This window comes from Mesitornis unicolor, unplaced genomic scaffold (genome assembly GCF_000695765.1).
Source record: "Mesitornis unicolor isolate BGI_N332 unplaced genomic scaffold, ASM69576v1 scaffold54943, whole genome shotgun sequence".
Taxonomy (NCBI): domain Eukaryota; kingdom Metazoa; phylum Chordata; class Aves; order Mesitornithiformes; family Mesitornithidae; genus Mesitornis; species Mesitornis unicolor.
This window is the reverse complement of record NW_010176481.1, coordinates 554-21,208: the sequence shown is the minus strand read 5'-3', so window position 1 is coordinate 21,208 and position 20,655 is coordinate 554. Positions and strand designations below refer to the sequence as shown.

The 20,655-nt window shown below is 38.9% G+C and overlaps 1 protein-coding gene across 1 annotated transcript; it reads left to right on the top strand.

Moving 5' to 3' along the window:
* Positions 1–2,050: 2,050 nt before the first annotated feature.
* Positions 2,051–20,076, top strand: ANKRD55 (ankyrin repeat domain 55; the record flags this gene model as incomplete). Its single annotated transcript, XM_010181736.1, has 5 exons — positions 2,051–2,111; positions 5,662–5,790; positions 15,813–15,997; positions 17,871–18,038; positions 19,421–20,076. Coding segments are annotated over 5 exons (1,199 nt in total), but the record flags the coding sequence as incomplete, so codon positions are not given.
* Positions 20,077–20,655: the final 579 nt, after the last annotated feature.

The following is a 20,655-nucleotide window of genomic DNA, read 5'->3' as shown; positions in this document are numbered from 1 at the left end:
AGGTTCAATCTGAATATGAGGAAAAAATTTTACTGTAAGGATTAAAAAGCACTGAACAGTCTGCCCAGAGAGGTTGTGGAGTCTCCTTCTCTGGAGACATTCAAAACCCGCCTGGATGCCTTCCTGTGTAACCTGGTCTAGGTGATCCTGCTCTGGATGGGGGTTGGACTGGATGATCTTTCGAGGTCCCTTCCAACTCCTAATATTCTGTGATTCTATGATTTCCTTCACATACACTGGTTTCACTGATTATATTTGGGGTTAAACTACAGAACCATGTATCAGATTACAAAACTATGTGATGAATGGGGTTTACAAGCCTATTATGGTCATCTCATTTTCTTTCTGCATACTAGTCCATTTTTACCCAGATCTGTTTTCAGATACTGAATTTCTGAGATTCTGACCTGTTGTGTAAAATGATCACAAAAATGTCTCTTTCCTTTTACAATTTTTTGCCAAACTGATCACAGTTTGGTAAATCCTAAAATGCCATCTTTGTCAGAGTCCTTGTGGTATGACTCAATTATGCCATTTGTTGTGTGATTCAGAGAAGCAGGTGTAACAACCCTGTCCTACAATTATTTGTATCCATATACAAATAGATTTGAAGTCCTAGAAAAGCACTGGGATCTGCCCAGTCTTCACATTTTAGGGGTATTCTAGTTTGAAAAAAATTTAATTTGGACTTCTGACACCTGAAGATGGCATTACCAAAGGATAAGTTTTTCACCTGCAGAATTGCCCAAATCACCCCTAAGCAACTGTGAATGTCTTTCTTTTGAATAATCTACATTACCTAGTTTTTTATTACAGGGAGGGGAAAAAGAAAATTAACAAACTTGTCATGCAACATTCTCAACTTGATCTGAGCCATGCACCTGAGCACAGTTCAATCCAAAAGGCATACTGGGAGTTGTTGAAGATTGTCCTGATGAAAAGCAGCAAGAGATTTTCATTCAGTTTCCCATGCATGGGAAAAATGCATGGTTGTATACATTTCTCTGTGTATTATCTGTACATTTATCAGAGTTCCCTCCTTGGCATTTCATCATCTTTTAATTTCCTTGCAAAAGAGCATGTCTTTCAAATATCCATGTTTTAAAGGTTTCTAGCAAATTCACACCTTCAGATGAGCCACAGATTTGCATTACAACCTTATGCAGTGTACCACTTTCCTTTTGCTAGAATCATAAGAACTGTACATCCATGTTAGGATCTATGCTGTTTGGCCTTGTTACAGCCTGTGACAGGGTGGTCCTTTTCATTGTCATGGTGCACATGATCCAAAAACTTAGCATCCTACTATAAAACACAACATCTTCGCCAAACCTACAGTGATTTCAGAACATCTTCATAGAATACCAAAAGGAAAAGAAAATCAAAATCCTTGCAAATAAAACCATTACTGTACTTGAATAATATTTCATGTAATATTTTATTGTAACTGTTCCCTCGACCAGAGGGGAGTGTTTGAAGTCTGATATTCTTTAAAATGTGAACCAATGCACTACTATATTTTATACTGTAACAATGGCACTATCCCAGCAGACATACTGTAAGGCCTTGTAAAAGACTACTGGTTTGTCCGTGTGCAAATGTATTGTATGCATACATGCACACACACACACACAAACACGTACACAAGATCACATTACTCCAAGAGTTGAGGAGAATGAAAAATCCTTCTAGAAACAGGTCATTAGCGTCTCTGTTTGTTTAAAACTTTGTAAAATATTATTCTAATGAATTGCTAAGCTACCAAAAACTGCACACATGTATAGTGTCACACACTCTGATTCTAGCCTGGCAATCAGCAAATGAGTTCTTCCTAATGGATCTGCTTTTAATTTCCAGCACTAAACTTCTGTTGCTACAGTAAGTCATAAAGACCTATTTGCTTTTCTAGTATGGCAAAGCTCAAACCTAAGATTCTGACCTGTGCCCACCACTAGTACTGATTTTTCTTGAGGTTGCATATTTTGTTTCTCAAAAAATGTCAATTTTTAGTCATGGGCACAGTGCACTGATTATGTCATTGCTTCCGCAGGCTTCTGAACGTGCTTCTGCAGCAGTCAAATCTTAGTGAAATTAATCATCAGGACAATGAGGTGGGTGAACTTGTGCTGCAAGTCACAGTCACAGGCTCTGGTTGCATACAAGTCATGCTGTTCAGAAATAGTCTCCTGAACTACCAATTTCATTATAAGACACCACGTGTCAAAAATTTCTGTTTCAACACTTTTGCTGAATGCTGCAAAGCATTATTTCTTTTTTCCTGCTTCTCCTTATACTGCCAACTACAAAGTACCTTGAATCAGTCTCTCAACTCACTTGCCAAGACAGTGATTGCTTTTGATTTTTCTGGAGTTAGATAGTGAACTGAATCTTCACCTTTACCAATAATCCCATCATTTAAGTACTGTACTCTGGAAAGATATCAGAAAGCTGGTATTACACAGAACAGCCATGACGCCACAGAAATTTATGCTGTCCTCTGATCCTTAAAGAATTGTGCCCTGAATATATACAGTGTGCACAGGAGAGTGTTAACTTTCCAAATGTGTTCTCCTCCAAATAGAGAAGCCAAGATGCAAGAGAGACTCTGAATGTCTTTTCATATGTTTCTCTTCACCCTAACAATTGCTCAAGGATACACCTCTTCTTTATGGTGTCAGAATGACCACAGGGTTGTTAATTTTTGTCTTTCCCATGAACTTGCCTTATTCACTGGATGATTTGCAGACCCTGCTCACAATAACCTAAACCAGTTGTGTGCTTTGTCTCAGTGTAGAATTATGTTGCTAATGAATTGCATGGAACCATGGATCATAATTTCAAAGCCATAATGTTTTGCTGTAATGAACTGCTACACACAATTTAGATGTCCAGCTCACTGTCATTTGGCATGGAGAAGCTATTTGTTCAAGTGTCAGTACTCGGCCCTGAATATTCATGTTTTCTGAAAAGTGTGGATCCTCACAAATGACTGCAGCTAATAGAGCTGTTCTCTTGGCGTAAGTAAAACACTTCAGCTTTCCCATCTTACACTTGAGAAAAACACCCTGATGAATACATGAACTTGTAAACAGTAAGAAATACATCTGGAGGTTTCATAGTTTCCACAACTGTGGCTTTCTGTGGGTTTACTTATGAAGCCTGAGATGACAATGAGAAGAAACATTCCCCGAAAAAGCCTCAAATCTGGGCAAAACAAGTGTCACACTATATTTGCCACAGCCCTTTCTTGTTTTTTTCCCCTTTTATGTCCCCTATTGGTCCTTATTTTTATAAACACACAGTTGTTTGGCTGTCTTACCTTTAATAGCATACTCTGCTGTATCTTCAGCTCTGACAGTGCTGACACCACTCTCATGCTTCCTCTCACAAACAGCAGTCTGTCTATAGATGCCACTCAAGGGTAAAATCACCATGCACAAATCAGAAGCATGTGGGTGAGACAGTCACTGCCCACAGCAGAAGGCCCACACATGTGAGCTGCTGCTACAACCAGCTCAGTGCTCTTTGCTGGGTTGGGTGGTCCAAAAGGACATGTGGAATGAACGAATTATTAAAAAAGAAATTGAAAACAAAACAGGAGGCAACATTATGCTCTATATGAATCCTTGGTACACTTGTATCTTGAATGTTGGCTGTAAGAGTAATCTGAAAAAGGATGCTTAAGAAAAGGAACAGAAAAGTACTACAAAGATGGTAATAGTTGCAGAGTAGCTCCCTTTCATGGGCAGGTTAACAACTAGAACAAACTACAACAGGACTTTCAGCTTGGCAACTGTGTCTGAGACTGGAATACAAGTCCATGTCATTATAATTGCATGGAAAAGATAAAATTATTATTATTATTATTAACTGGTTTTTACATCTAAAATGATGGGGGCACCTACAGAAATTATCAGGCAGCAGTTTTAAAGAAAATGAAAATGATTACTTTTTCAGAAAATGCATCGTTACTCTGTGGAGGTCTGGATGGCATAGGAAATCCTTAGCCTAATTATCAAACGTTAGGTGACTATATACCATCAAGTCTTCTTTCTTATATTTTCTCTCTAAGCTGACCTCTCTGAGCTGCGTCCCTGTACTAGAGAGATCTTCAACCTCTACTCACAATTTTCACACTCTAGCGTTCCAGCTGACTCTGCTGGTTACCATAGCAGAAACAGAGAGAAAGCCAATTTTTCAAAGGACATTGTGCCCATGTCAGCAGACTGAGAATGGTTGACAGAAAGGTGACCTGGTGCACTGTAGCTTTTCCTCTCTCTGTGATTTTTCCTGCTTTTCAGGACTAGGGGTGAGGATCCATTTCCCAGCTGGAAATCACTTCACCGAAGCCTCACTTCACAGCACTGTCAGACATCAAGTGTCTGTCAATAGTACTACATTCCTTGTATCAAAACCATGGTTCACTGACGTCAGTGGCAGAGCTCCCATTAATTTCAGATAGGCAAGATTTCACTGTCATTTTTGGTTTTACAAAACCAAAACTCCCATGATTAAGCTTTGCAAACCCTAACTAGAAACAAAACTGCTCTTGTTCAACTGCTCTATTTCATCATCACCTATACTTAAGCCATCTGAGCACTTGAAAAGCCTTATAATATACCTGATGAGTGAGAGAAATGAATGTTAGGGCATTCTAGCTTTTAGTTAGAAAATGGCTACTAACAACTTCCACTATTAATGCACAGATAAGCTATCTGAAACAATGTTTTATAGCTCATCTTTTACCTCAGTCATTGCCAATCAGCTTTATGGGGCTCTATGTCAAGTTTTTGTTTCTTTTCCACTCTACATTTTTTGGTTTTTACCATTATGGAAACCAGGCAAGACACTTCAGATGTGTTTTTCTTGATAAGAGATAGTAAACAACAAATGCCCAATGTAAAATCAGATGTTAGCACAGCTGAACACCATCAAATTTTAAGGAACATGTTGAATGTTTACATGTTAAGTAACTTTATACAGAAAATCTTTAATATTATGGAGTAGAGTAAATTACAGGTGTGTATAACAATGGTGATGAATGTACAAACACAGGCCATGAATTCTCTGATCTACCAAGACTGACTGAACACAGCTAACATCAAGTGAAAATGCAGGCCAATACCTTACCATTTGCTTTGTTTTCTTCCTAAACCATAAATATGAGATGTTTCTATTGTGACATTTTTGTTGACATCACTGGGTCAGTTCCTTAGTTTGCTGATTAGTGTAAGCTAGAATACTAGTTTATAATATTTATTTTGGATCAAAGATAAGACCTAAAATAAACATCTCACTGTGTCATGTCAAAGCATCAGTCTAAAACAGGCTTTTCTCACAGGATTTTAACTAAGCAGTGAGGAACCATCCCCCAGCCACCGCGGTCCTGAGTACACATTACTTGAAACAGGCTATAGTCATGTACCAAAGAAGCATTTGTATTGGTATCCATTTTCTGTAATAACTCAAAAAAGCTAATTGCTTGGTTCCCCCTTATGACTCCACTAATTCAGAAACTGCTACTAATTATTCAAAATAAAGAGGGAAAGGGAAGAGTCTGTCAGTCACAAATGGTTTCAGATCTGTCTAGCTCATCTACAGAGACTTGAAGGATGCTCCTGTGAGTGACAATTATTTGCTCTCCGGGTTTGTGGCTTCCAGGGAATGACTTCACTCCACTGGGCTGCTTTCCACAACAGGCCCCAGCACACTCAGACTCTGCTGCACAAGGGAGCAGACCTGACTCTGGTGGACAAGGACTTCAAAACAGCTCTGCACTGGGCAGTACAGGTGAGCCACCATCGCGGTTTCACCAGGCAGCTGCTTGAGCTGAGCTGGTGTCCTAAAAACTCCAAAAGCAATTATTTTGACTGTGAAACGAGGAAAATGAATGCTAGGATTGCCCACTAACAGCCCCAGCATTTTGCCAGTGGGCACAGATCAAGGATCTAACACTTTCTTTGGAAAGCAAGTCATACTTAATTTAGACTCAGCACTGTTGCCCTGAACAAAGCTTCTCACAGAGACTATGTGTATGCTTCATGTTGAACTCATGGTTAAATACTTGGACTAAATCAGGATTGCAGAAATCAGCAGCTTAAATAGTCTTGACAAATGCCTTTGGGAATAAAATCATGTAAACACAAGTTAAAATGTATTTAAACAGCTATAGTTATGAAATAATTAGCTGAAGAGTCGAGGCACTACTTCCCTGGACATTAAGGAAGACAAGGAGCCAAACACATTTCCTGTTGAGTTGTATGTTCCTATCTCCTATGCAAAAAAAAGTCAAATTGCTAAAAATTACTCAGGCCATCACTGAAGAATAAAAACACACAGGTTTAATGTGGCATTAAATATTGTATTATGCAAATGGTCTAAAATATAGTGTGATTTACTAAGTTATGCCTAAACTTTACTGTAGAAAACTTCACAGATGAAGTTATATAAAGATGTTTATACTTGCTCACTTGCCATAGCAAGTTCTGGTATCAATACTGAAAACACCTGCACACCAGATAAGCAGAAACAGAACTTGCACAAAAATCCAGTAACATTTTCCTACAAGGACTAAATATTTGCATCCTTACCATATGGTCTATGTTCACTCATCTTAAAAAATGTGTCAACAAAGAAATTTAAAAGCTCTGAGCTGCCATGTACTATATTTGTAAATGAGTAAGGACATCTAGAATGAATAATCTGCTTCCTTCAATACAGCTTCCCACAGATGGTACACATACAATAGGCTCAACTTTTGTTTTTCTGAAGTAGATGTATATTTTGGGCTTTTCAACTGGTATTATTTTAAGACTAGTTTTATTCTTGCTATTTTGCCTTAGAAGACTAAAGATATCTACTCTAAAACCTGTTGTGCATTTTTACTAGGCTTACTCCAATGCAGGCTACTGCCAGTGGAAAATCTCTTAAACTCATGTAGGATCCTGCAAGCTAGGCAATGGTCTGCATCATAGCACTAGGAACAAGCTGTCTCTCAAACAGAAAGACAAAAAGGACTCCTCTTCGTATCAGGACTCTCAGAGTTCCCCTCATACCTTAATCTTTCTCCGATTCTGTATTTTGCAAATTCTGTTCTTTAATTCCACCATTAATTTCCACCTCCACCTTTCCCTCACAAGCATGCAGAATAAGCCTTGAGAAAGGGGGAAATTAAAACTGCACAAAACCCACTCAGCCTTATGTGGAGGCAAATCACAAATCTCTTCTTTCTCTCTTTAAGCTGTTCCCAAAAATCAGAGAAAACATGTGCAGGATGACCCCCCTTTTTTTCTTCTTGAAGTATTCTGTTGTGAACCCTTATAAATTGCTTCTTCCATCCACACACTTCTCCATATTCCAGGTCCAGAAGGGGTAGTTGAAATAGCAGAGTATGGAATAGATATGTTAATATTTCTCTGACTCAAATTTGACAAGAAAAAACACTTTCAGCCTGTGCGCTCTTCTGCCCTATCAGGCCCAGAAGAAACAGATACTGTGGACAGGCATGAATTTCTCTGCTGTGACAGAGAGCAGAACAGCTCAGCTGGATGGGATTATCATTATGTCTAATAGCCTCCTCTGTGGCTGTTGGAAAGTGGACATTTTTCCTTTAAGAATAGTATTCATAGTATCAGAGCACAAGAGACTCACAGAGCTCAGGCAGTAGCAGCTGCAGGAGTTGCTTTCAGCTGAATAGGGCGTGTTTTTAATTTCATTTTTGAAAAACGCCAGAAAGGTAAGATCAAACACTGCAGAGAAACTTGTTTTCAGAGGATGCTGGAAAGAGGCAGTTTGTGCACACTGGGCTGAAACACAGAGTGGGACCACATAAAAACCATTGCCCACCATTCAAAACCAGATTTTCAGACATGTGACATATGAAATAATTGTTCCATATGAAATAATTGTTCCATGCTGGCTGTTCTAAAGACTACATGTTTGGTGCTTGGTCTGCCATCAGACAAACAGTGGCTGTGGAGTTCCAGCCATGTAACTAGACAGACCTTGCCCACACCAAAAAAAGTCAAAAACCAAAAAAAGTCAAAAACCTCAAACCTCCTGCTGCTCGAGTTCCCACCTTCAGTGCAGGTGTGTTACTTCAGTGTCAAAAACACAGATCATTCTGGTTTGAAGTGAGAATATCTCATGCCACATTTTTTACACATTCATTATTTTTAAGATGTGGTGCAGATAGAGCTATATTAGAAGTGTCTCAGGAGTTGTTTCTCTCCTCTCATTGCAGCCAGCAGCAATTTCTGTAATGAAAAGGAAACATACCTTTATAACAAAAACATCCTGTTAACTGATACTGGAACAAAATGTAAAGCCATTTTAGATAATGGTGTCATTGAAATCCTAGTAAAATATAGTATATACTATAGACTATATACACTATCATACTACATGCTACTGTATCATAATAGTATTAGTAGTACCTTGGAAATAGCCTGGGAAGATTCTGAGTCTTCCTGCATTGCTTTGCCAGTCATCATGATTTTTACCAGAAGTTTCTCTGTCTCTTTCTTAAAACTGTGGCTCCAAAAGTCATATGATTATTTAAAAATATCAGCTTTCATTTAAAGAATAAACAAACAATCGAAGATTTATTCTAAAGGGAAAAAATGCAAACCTCTAGGGATAAAAAGAAGGCAACTAAAAAGAAGCCATTAAAAATAATATTCCGCCACGTGGAGCTGTGCTTATGATTTTTTTAATAGGTTGATTCAGAGTGCAACGTTTTAAAAAATTATGAACCTGCATATTTTCTCCATAGCAGCAAAGCAATTATTTCATTCCCCTATTTCCTGAGAGCAGAGCAAAATACCCGTATTTCATTCTCCATTTCCTGAAAGCGCAGCAAAATAGCTGTATATCTTAAAACACATTGTAAAAGAAAATCATAAGCAATTATTTATTAGTGTTTGGCTGAGCAAGCATGGCAGCCTCTCTGTAACTACTTGGAAGGTGAGAGTACACTTAAATGTCAGGATCTCTGTTGCTGCAGGGCATATGGAGGACATAGCTGGCCACCGAGCCAGGACAGAGGAAAGGGCCAGGGAAGACAGCAATGGCGTGGGGCCATGGTCTCTCCTGAGGGATCACTCCTTCTCTCTGACCAGCACCCTAATTTCTGGGCTGTCTATGGTGAATGAATTCAAAGAGACTTCCAAAGACTTCTTAAAACCTACTGGGTGTTTCTCCACAGCAGATATGTTTGTTGTTGCATAAGGCCAGAAAAAAGTTCATTTGCTAGGCACGGTTCACAGTCTGGTTGGTTTCAGGCAGATTTCTTTCACTGCAAAATTGTACTTATTTTCTCCTTGTTTCACACAGTTTTCAAGAGATAACTAGAATGGGAAAGTAGTGGTTTCTTTTTTTTATGTCATTAAGCTTTAAAAACAATTTTGACTGTTAGCAAACAAATGAAGAACAGATCCAATTTGCATTTTTAAAGCATACCCTTAAGAAATCTGTTTCTTGTGTAAATATTGTCATTCCAGCACAGGTACAGCTGTTGCTCATGGAGGCTGGAATGTTACGTAGCAGTAGGGCTCTACAGAGTGATTGGTCAAGTTGCAAAACAAGGAAGAAGAGAGTCTGCAAATAGTTTTCAGTAAGAAATACAATCAGAAGCTTCTTCCAAAAAAAGCTCTAAACATTTGTGACAATGTCTGCAATAAAATTAAATGTGCTTGAGTCCTGTATCTGACACGGAGGCCAACTATCACAGGACAGCCTGTCCCTACTGCTGAACTCTCTTATTCTCTTGAAACAGGATGATCATATGCAGACCACTTACTGGAATGGTCTGTGGCCCATGCTAGCTTCTGAACTATGTCCAGGAACTGACGAGGAAAGTGCTGATTGACCCAAACCAAAACCATGCCAGGGAGGACTTAAAAAAGTTTATGGTACAGATAACTGAGTTCTGATGCTCAGGGATGTTCCCTACAGCTACTGAGTATTTCATATAGCTGTAACCTATTTCTCCACTTTCATTTTTGTCAGTTCATAAGCCAAAGCCATTTTTATGACTTATACATGGTACAGCAGTTTTGATACACAAACTCATCAGTACAAGCAGATCATCAGAAAAACTGCCTTTACCTGAAATAATTGACTGTTAAACAGTAAGTCCTTCAAGTATGAACATGTTATTAGCAATGTAATTATTCACAACAATCAAATTTCCAAGGAAATCAATTGCACTTGAGTTTAGTAGGAATTTGTCTCGGGCAAAATGTGTAGGTTAGTATAACTGCCAGACCTCTTCCCAGCACACAGTCTATGTGTAACTCCACAAGTAGATGCCAGAACATGAGTAATGTACATGCACTACACTCTTTGCATATCTATAAATGTCCTGATCACCTATGCCTGACAAAAAGGCGCTGTAAGATAAATGTTTCCATTTCTCTGATAGTAGTAATGAATAAATCCTTCTTCTGCCGTGGAATAAAAGATTACCTCTTTTTCAAAGCACATAAACAGCTCATCCAGAGAAATCAGTCCTCACAACAATGTACTAGCAGGAAGATGTCAAGTAATTTTAGTCATAGCCATAGTCATTTACACAGTAAATCATACACACTTATTGTAGAAGACTTCAAGTGAAAATAAATTCTCAGAGCAACTTGGCCAGTATTTCATGCAGGTTTGTGGGGTTTTTTTGTTTGAGCAAAGAGAGGGTATGAGAGGGAGAGACATGATAGCCATAGAGGTATGCCTCCATGACTGTCTTTGTCATTTGGCAGCTTTCTCCAACACCCTCTAAGGCTGCTGAGAGGATAAATATTTTTAAAATACCATGTCCCCTAGTTGTACCAGAGGCAGCAGAGGACCAGAAGACAAAGTATCGTGTACAACAACAACACGTTCTCTTTCCGAGAGTACCACAAAGTCAAGCCAAGCTGTGTCGCTCTGAGTCTGCAAGAGACGTTGTCTCAGTGAGTGAGACTGAAGCACCGGGGTTAGAAGAAGACAAATGAGCTTCTTTCTGAGCTGGCTGAGTCTCACCAACATAACTACAGCGGCGTTTGTAGCGTTTTTGTTCATTTATATTGGTTTGCCATCAGAAACACACCCTGCAAAGTGCCTGGTCTGCATCCAGGCAACTTCTGGCCAAGTTTCCCTGGCAGGGGGAAAGCTGAAGATCATATTATGGACCATTCATTTCCTCAGCGCAGGGCCCGGTTGTCTCTGTCCCCTGAGGGCAGAAAAACCATAGGGTGCTCTGTATTTTTGCTCTGGTTCTCTACTGCCAGCACAGTCATCTGGCAGTCAGGGCATGGCAGCAGTGGAAGTGGGGTGATCATGCTTCCATTCCTCTGCTTTCCCTCATCTGAGGTACAGAGAGGGAATGCTAGAAGTCTTTAATGATGAGAGAAAGCTCCTGTGCATGCAAAACTCTTCAGCAATCCAAGCTTTATGGCTGTTTCTCACCACACTGTGTTTGCTGCTGGCTAGAAAGAGCAGCATTACATCTCTGCTCTTGAGTTTGGCATTCTCAGTGTTTAAAACGGCAGACACTGCATTTACAATGAGGGAGGAATGTGTTGTTCTGATACAGCCTTAATATCTGATTCCAACCAGATGTACCATTACTGTTAATAAAACATGATGTTTGTCTTGCTCTGATTCTAGGATTAAATTCTGAACTTGTGTTACAGTAAAGGTAATGACAAAATACACTGCCATGGAGCTCTGAACATGAACAGGCACTTCAGTGAAATGAATTCCATGAGGCAAAAAAAACTGTACTAGATGAAGAGTTCAGATTTGCCAGTATAGCTGTAATTGAACACACAGCTTCTGACAGCAAAGCCTTGTGACAAAGATCAAGACTTTTCAAGCCCCAACCAACAGAGCCATCTAGGAGATGTCTGTGGAATGGCTTTTGCTTTCAGTAAATACTGAATTTCAGAATCAAAAAAGAAAAAAAAATATTACTTTAAACAGAAAGATGTATTTACCAATGTAATAACCTCAACTGGATTTAGAAAGGAAAAAAGCCCACAGACAAGTTATTTGTTCAAATTTTTCTATGGATTGTTCAAAAAATACTTGAAATGGTTCATATTTATTTATTTCAGCAAAGGAGAAACGGATCTTTGTTTTTTCCTTTTTTTTTATAGTGGCCCTGTTGGTGCTACAGTCCGTTTCATATTAAAATATGCTATATGTGTCTGTTAGTGAAGGATAAGAGGAAAAATAAAAGGCTTGGGAGATCAGTCAGCACTCTGTAACATAAAACTCAAACAGAACATAATGATGCACAAAGATGGTTTCCAGGAGGAAACTAAAAGCACAAATGCAAATTTTATTTTATTTATGGTTCTTTATAAAAGTAAGTTACCTCCCATTGTAGTGCAATGGAAATAGTATTTGCTTGTGGCAAGAGAAAGGAGTGAAATAATGGTTAAAATGTCAAGCCATTCACGGTCAGAGCAGAAGGACATCAAAGAGAAAGTCAAAGCTTTGGATTCACAGGTGTGGAATTGAAAGAGAAGGGAATGCAGAAGAACAGGAAACACAGCCCTAAAGTGCAATGCTGATGACAAGAAGCAACATCAAGAGCTGTTAGTGGGGAATTTCCATTCAGCAAAGCTGGCTATAGATATAGGAAGGCTTTAAACTGCACACTAATACAAAGAGACAGAAAATACAGTGAGAACTAACATAGCCTAACCACATAATCTCCAGAGGCATTCACTTGGAAGAAAAATACTTTGTCAGAGTTTCCTGAAAACAGTTAAGTGGTCCACAGCTTGTCCCTCTCTCCCTCCCACCTCTACATTACTGGTAGCCACAAGACAGCTTAGCAGACTCCCTTCACATGGTTCTTCTCTTTGGCATCGAAATATCTAGTTCACCAGTGTATTCTGATGAGGGGAAAAAATTAACCCTCTATACAGTTCAGGGAACAAAGAAAACATTGCACTATGTACAGTTGAAGACCTAGTAGAACAAAATGCAATGTTGTGGTAGAATATTACATAAGTGACAATACACTTTCCAAGTAAAATTATCATTCTATGTATCAGTTAGACATACAAAGGGCTGAAGAATAAGAACAATGACTGTAGTAACAATGAAGATAAATTGAGTAGACATAGATGAAAAAGGTGTCAAAACCAGAAAAGTGTCCCAAACTTGCAGGATTCTTCTCATGATACTTGATTCAGTGGAAAGTTCCTGATTAATTATTTTCTTATTTTGAAAGCACCAAGAGACGCAACTATCACAAGTCAGTTTTTTTTTTATTGATCAACCTAAAGAAAATGCAGTTGTAACCAAGTGAAGGTGAAAGTTAACAAGCCTGTCAGTTAATTTGTTGTTTGCCACTGTCAGGAGATGACATAAATTTCAGATAATAACTTGCGTAAAGCACAATGAGAGTTTGCCTTGCAAGGGGTCCTGGATCAAGACTTTAGGACATTTCTACTTCATGAAGTAAGTTTGATTTAGATGAGAGATCTAAGAAAGAAAAGTTCTCTGAGGAGAATGAATGAAAGCAGGTGTGAGATAGGACAAAAGTGTAAAGAAAACTGTGGGGAAGCCCTGCAGAATTATGTAGAAAAACATAGCAAAATAACTAATAATCTCTGAGAATGTTGCTGAAAAGAATTTTAATACAAAAAGGGAAGATGGAATGTAGGGATGCATATAGTAAGGTTACAAAAACATGTAATTTTCCTATGGTAAATTTACCACTGAACATCTTGGTCTAACAATAGTACTGTGGTTCATGGTAAATTTACCACAGGAACTTTTGGTGACCTCAACTCAAAGTTATCAATCTAGGAATAAGGGAAGTGTAAGCATTTCAGGAGAATTTTGTGTGCAACTTAAAAAAGCCAAGATTAATTTAAAGATAAGAAGAAATTCCTAAGAAGAGAGAGCTGGAAAGCTACAGAGCAGTTGGCCAGAGATTTCTTTTAGCAGAAAAGGTTCAAAGGTTCAAAATATTTAGAAGTATTTTTTGATTATTTAGAAAACATAATTTGATTGAATTGTTAAAACAGGAGAGAAATTTAATAGCTACCTTCAAAGCAATTATTGTTTACTCAGATAAGAAGCTATTGGATATAGTATGCTTGAATGTCAATTAATCAGATAATACCATGCAGTGAAACACAAACATTCTGGAAAAATGCCAGCAAGACAAAGTTCATCACACGGCACAGAAATCTTGTTAAGCAGGTGGTGTATAGTGTGATAATAAGAAGCCAAATTCTTCTTCCCTTTCTGGTTTGAGCAGCACATGCAATTTTAATTACACTGAATGACATCAATAGCACACTTTCTATAAGCAGAACCTGCTATAATGGACTCAGAATTCAGTTCAAAATAGGTTGTCCCAGTGAGGAAGAATAAAAAGTAATGCAATTAAAATCAATCCAGGAACTTATATCACACATTATATAATCACTATCAGCCACATTCAGGTTAGCTCAAATGATCTTTGGAGGTGGACATTTCGCAGACAGTCCAACCAGGGACTTATCATGATGTTTTTATTTGTTTTGAAATGAGGTGATGAAATACAGAACACATATATAAACCCAGAGCTAGAACCAAATTAGGGGGACACCAAGCACTTCATGGGTCAGGATGAAATTCAGAATGTTCAGAATTATTTCGATAAATTGCAGGAATGAACTGCTCTGTGACATACCAAAAGAGGTACTTCTAACATTAATAGGAAAGAACTAGCATCACTGTAGAAAGACCTGGCAAAAATGTCTCTGTGTGACTAGGTAGAATTTTAATCACTCTGCTCCAAGGATACACAACCAAAAGGAGAAGGGTTAGTAGGTTGATGAGAGAAGTGGGAAGCATATTTTACAAGGAAAATCTAAAAGACCTTTCTTGATCAGAGTGGCAAGAGAACAGCTCAGAAGGGGTATGATGATTGTCATATGATTTATGGTTGAAATACATCTGAAGAACAAATATCAGTTATGAGAAAGAAGTATTTAATCTAAATAATAATGCTGGCACAGAAACAAAGGGATGTAAATCAGCCCTGAGTATGAACAGAAATTAGATACTAATCATTAAAGCAAACAAGTTCTTGAACTGCCTTCCTTTGGGAGTAATGAGGACAAAATACTAATTGCTTTTAATGGACACAGTAAGTTTATGAAAGGGATGATGTAACATAACTGCAAGTGATTGCAGGGATTTAATTTGATGATCTAGAAAGACCTTTCTAGCTTTGGGTTTCTATGTTGCTATAAAAAAAATCATTAATTCTTTTTCTCTATTTCCACCAAGTTAGGACATAAAATGTTCACTTCAATTTGCAGGTTAGAGAACAGTGTTAACTTTCTATTAAGACACTGAAGCACTGGAGCAAACTAAGAAAGTTTTCAAGGACCATCTAAGCAAATATCTGACATGGTTTTTTAGGTGTACTTGGACAGGCTTACAGAGTTGGGCTGGTCTTTTGAGGTCCTTTCTAGCCTAAATTTCTATGAGAAAATATAGGTTCATAACTTTCTGGACTCTGGCTTAGCAAAACAGCAAAAAAACAAGTTATTTCTGAGAAAGCTGTTGAGTACTTTACACTCTGCAACCTTTGGAGATATTTGAAGTGGTACATTATTTATTATTTTTCCAGTGTTCAAAGTGTTCTAGGAAATTCATAAAGCAAACCAAATTCCCAGCAGAAGATTCGAAGCTTTTGGTTTTCATACCCAGGGAGTCTGGTATATGCAAAACAAAATACCATTACTGTATTTAGCCTTCTTTAGCAGAGAAAATGCAGTTTGGTATAAAATGCTTTTCTTCTCTAAACTTCCTCCCAGAGTGGCAACAGGATTCTGTGTTCCATCATTCTGGACCACTACCAGGGGCCATCAATAATAAACTACGATGATGAGAATGGCAAAACATGTATGCACATTGCTGCTGCTGCAGGCTTCAGTGATATTATCAGTGAGCTGGCTAAAGTCCCAGAGTGCAACCTGCAGGCCCTTGATGTGGATGACAGGTAACCATGGAAACTCTGAAACTGAAATTGTTGCTTCCTTTCTATTAACCTGAGACCAGCTCTGTTTATTCTCTAATCGTGTTTCCTGTTTCATAGGCCATGGCCTAGTTAATCAACTGCACTTACAGAGAACCATGCTTGCTAAGAAACAGTGCAAAACAGTCAAGCTCAGATGTATCATACCTAGTAATACAACTGACTAGTAGGAGTGTTATTTAACTTTGTGTTTCTGGTAGGAAATGATATGATTATGTGTGAAAGGACCTTATCACCACTTGACTTAATTTCTTTCAATCAAAAGTGAACGTTCTTTTCAAAACAATAGAATAGGATCCTACAACTTGAAGCTGGGATCCTGCTGCTATTAGTATTTAAGAAATGGCAATGTTCCCTTTGTTGCAATTAAGATGCTAACACAGTATTCTTATAGAACCAGAGGACCTTCACCTTCCATTCTGACAAGGCATTTGATTCCTTCCAGGATGAAATCCCTACTTCATAAGTGCAGAAAAGTCAGCTTCTTTCCTTTCATTCACTCCACATCTACCCCCCTTGGAACTTCACTTGTTAATTTATTTCATGCAAATAGAACTAACTGACTGTTTGCATTGATTATCCTGCTCAGTGGAGTGAAAGCCAAGGTCTTCTTGGCTTAGGCCTTCAGGTACTTAAAATAATAGCATTCTCTATGGAAAAGTGCAATAAATCAGAACAGAAATAAAACCAACAGGGTTCTGGACAAGTTTCTAAACACCGGGCAAATGTAGTTGAGAAGACTGTGTTTCTACAGAAACAAGGGCAAGGGGAGGAGTTTAACTACACTTACAAGCTCAAACACGACCTCCTATTATTGACATTCAAAACCCGCCTGGACGCCTTCCTGTGTAACCTTATCTAGGTGTTCCTGCTCCGGCAGGGGGATTGGACTAGATGATCTTTTGAGGTCCCTTCCAATCCCTAATGTTCTGTGATTCTGTGATTCTGTGATTCTGTGATTACACATTCTCAGATATTTCCACAGAAGATATGGATAAGAGTGGAAAAGATAAGCTGCTCATTATAAGCACACAGTAGATTTCCATTCTATTGTGTTTCTGACTGCACCTGTCTGAAACCACTGGGATTGAAAAGAAACAGGCAAAGAGAAGTAATTTTTATTTTTTATTCTTGCCATTTTCTTATGGTATTTTCTGCACTTTCAGACTTTTTCACAAGAGCAAAATATTACAATTTGGAAATTGGACAAAAGTTTCCAAAGACAAGATGCAAATCTCCTGCCAAGCAGAAAATCAGTTTGATTCTTGTACGCAGACTCAAGACAATTCTATCTGCTCCAGTTTGTGCCCATCAAAGAACACAGAAACCAGCAAAGGGGCAATGACAGTTTGGTAGATCTGTCTAGTCCTTCTCATTCATCTGGGGGAGGCTTCTTCTCCTATTACCTTCATGGAGACCCCTGAGCTAACCATTGCAAATTGTGTTTAATGTAAAGATGAGAAGAGCTTGTCACTACACAGTGGGCACTATGAAGATTTTTTTCAAATTCTGCTCTGAAAGCTTCAGGAACTCCTTCCACTCTGCAACTCCAGCAGCAGAAGAGATGCTATTACATAGCATGTATAGGCATTCTGCAGCCCCATATCTACTTTCTTTACAGCTAAATAGATGCGCATAGGTAGATGCCAGTCTATGGCCTTATTACCACCACTGGCAGCTATATCAGTGTGGGATAAGTTACTAGAGAACTACTTAAAACTTAAAATCCAGATTCAGGGATATGACAAGTAGCATAGAAGCACACCTCGCTATGTCATTAATAATAGTGATAGTAAATTTATTCATCTATTTTAATGATATTCCCCCTTTTCTGTAGGACACCTTTGCACTGGGCTGCAGCAGCAGGGAAAGCTGACTGTGTGCAGACACTGCTAGAGCTGGGTACAGACAGCAGCCCACGAGACATCAATGAAAACACTCCTCTCACATATGCAGTGTACTGTGGGCACACAGCCTGCATCAAGCTGTTGTCTCAGGAGAGCAGGTAAAGCAAAAGCTCACATCTTGCTTACATGTTGCCAGTGACTAGAAAACAAATTTAGCGCTTTTTTGTATTATACTGGAGGGTTTGAGCCCTAAGTGATCTCTCCTCTTTGTATGCAATACTCAGTTCAAGTTTTGCACCAAAATAGCAATGTTAAAATTAGTCATCTACTGAAGACTCATCACTGCGGTTAGTGTGCTAGTCTGCTGATCATCAGAGGGTTCCGAACCAAGAAGATGTGAGTATAGCTCTTACTCAGTCACCTGCCATGCAGAAAATTTACCTTACAGAATAATTTCAGCACTCAGATATACGCCTTCCACTTCAGTGAAATCTCTGTCCACTAGCTGTGTGTTCATGTAATCAGACAGAGGGATAGACTTAATACAAAAGCAGCTTTGCTTGATAGATAATAAAAGAAATTCCAAGTTTTCATTCTCAGTGTAAGGGTTTGGTAGTGTTTTCATAGCCTTCTTTTGTTCTCTATTTTGATTGTCTCTTATTCTGAGTTTTCTTTCTGTTAAGAAGTATGATTCTTTTACCATTGCTTGTCTTCCTCTCTCTTTGAATTTCTCATGTTTCAGCAGCTGTCATTTAATTCATTTATGTTCTTCAACTATGATAAATGAGCATGCACTTACAAAGACATTTATCATCACATTGCTTTGTGCTGCCCCCTCCTTTCCAGTCAGCAGTTAGAATTATTTCCTGTGCTACAAATTGTGAGACAAGGGTATCGTTACCTCTCCTCCCCTTCCTGCGCTTTGCCTGTCAGAGTAGATCTGAAGTGTTGATTAGTCAAAATTTAATCTAAAAACCACCACAGCAACACCACTGTAGGGAATTATCTTGATAGATTTTCTGAAACTGTGCTAGACCTCTTTAGTAGAGGCAAGGCCAGGCAAAGGTGAAGGGGAGAGGGAAAGGGAAAGAAGGAATTGTGAACGAGTGTCTTTGTTACAGTGCTAGCAATGACTGTGCTGTTGGAAGTACTATTCCAAATATGACATAATACAAAGACCACTTGGTTTTAAAGATCCCAGCACGTACTTATTATTGGATCTTGCCTCACCATTAAGAATAATGAATTTGCAGCTGATAGATGCTGAAGCCAGAAAAGTTTTCTTGTTTACCTCACAGCTGCACTGCACGTACGCTAAGAAGAGTGTAAAGCAATGAACCCCACAAGAAAGACTGAAGTAACACAGTACCATTTTCAGTCTTTGTTAATTACAAATTTGGACTCCTCATTTTTTACCTCCTTGAACCACCCTGCAAATGTATCTGAACAGTATATACTCCATTTCATGGGCTAACACAGGTAGTATTATTTTAATTATTTGGCAATAATGACTTCGCATTTTGATTTGTACTTCCAGTAGATCTGAGCCAGCTCATCAGTTTCCCTCCCAGAACAGAGTCCTAAAGAAAGACGGACGATTCAGTATGCTGAACCACATCTTCTCTTGCAAAAAGAAGAATGATAAGAAAACCAGTCAGAAGGAGAGAAGCAGAGACCAGTACCCTAGAAAAGAGACCTCAGAAGTAGATGATATCATCACCACTTTTGATTGCATTATGGACACAAACTGCAAAGACATTCCAGTTGAGTGTGTGACAACCACTGACTTCAAAAGAAGGAGCACAGACACGAAATACCTCATATCAGAAAAGAAGCAACAAGTGTGTCAGGGACTTGTGCCCATCAGAACCCAGAGTCTTCCCCCAATCACTATGGGCAATTCCTTCCTAACTGCTTCCCAAAGCACACCACCAAGCTTCCCCTCCAGCACCAGCACCCACCACTTTGCACACAAGTCTCAAAAGAGCAGAAGTGAACACAACTTGCTGGACCACAGAAGCAGCTGCCAGGCTTTGTTGGATGATCCCTGGAACATGGACTCTAACCAACTACTCTCCTATAAAGTCTGTACTAGGACTCCTTCAGACAAACTGATAAATGGATTAAACTCTGATAGATCTCACCATGTGCTTTTGTGCCCTCCCTGCCTTCCCTCACTTCCCAGTTCTCCATCAGGTAATTTCTTTCTTCTCTACCTCCCAAATCCTATAATTTCTACTGATGTGACAAGCTGAGTTATTAAAAATAGGTCAGTCTGACCCAGGATATTTCTGTTTTTTAATATCTTTTTCAGTTCCTTCTCCCTGTATGCAGTAGCAATCATAGATAGCATATGGACAGACCATCAGCTGAAGGTGTGGGAAATAGGAGATTTAAGTAGGTCTGATGGTCAAGCAAAAATGCAGGTAGTTAAGATGCATGTAAGGTACCTGAGCAAGTTAAGTGCCTCCAGATTATATATTTGCTTTGTGAATTGCACATTAACACCCACTGCCATGCCTGCTGCCTTGTGTCCTCATGTAGTCTCTGTGCAAGAGATGAGTACTGCACTCAATCCTCTAACTCAGAGTTGCTTCTGGATCCAACCAGGTAAGTCCACATCTGCCATGCTGGATGGCTCTGCACTATGCCACTTGCCCCTTACAGGCAAGTGCCTCCAGGCTGTAGTGTCACCCCTTTCCACTCCTCCCTCCTTAAGTGCCAGCTCTTTGGTCTAATGTGCTGTTCTTACAGTTTCTCAGAAGCTGAATTCAG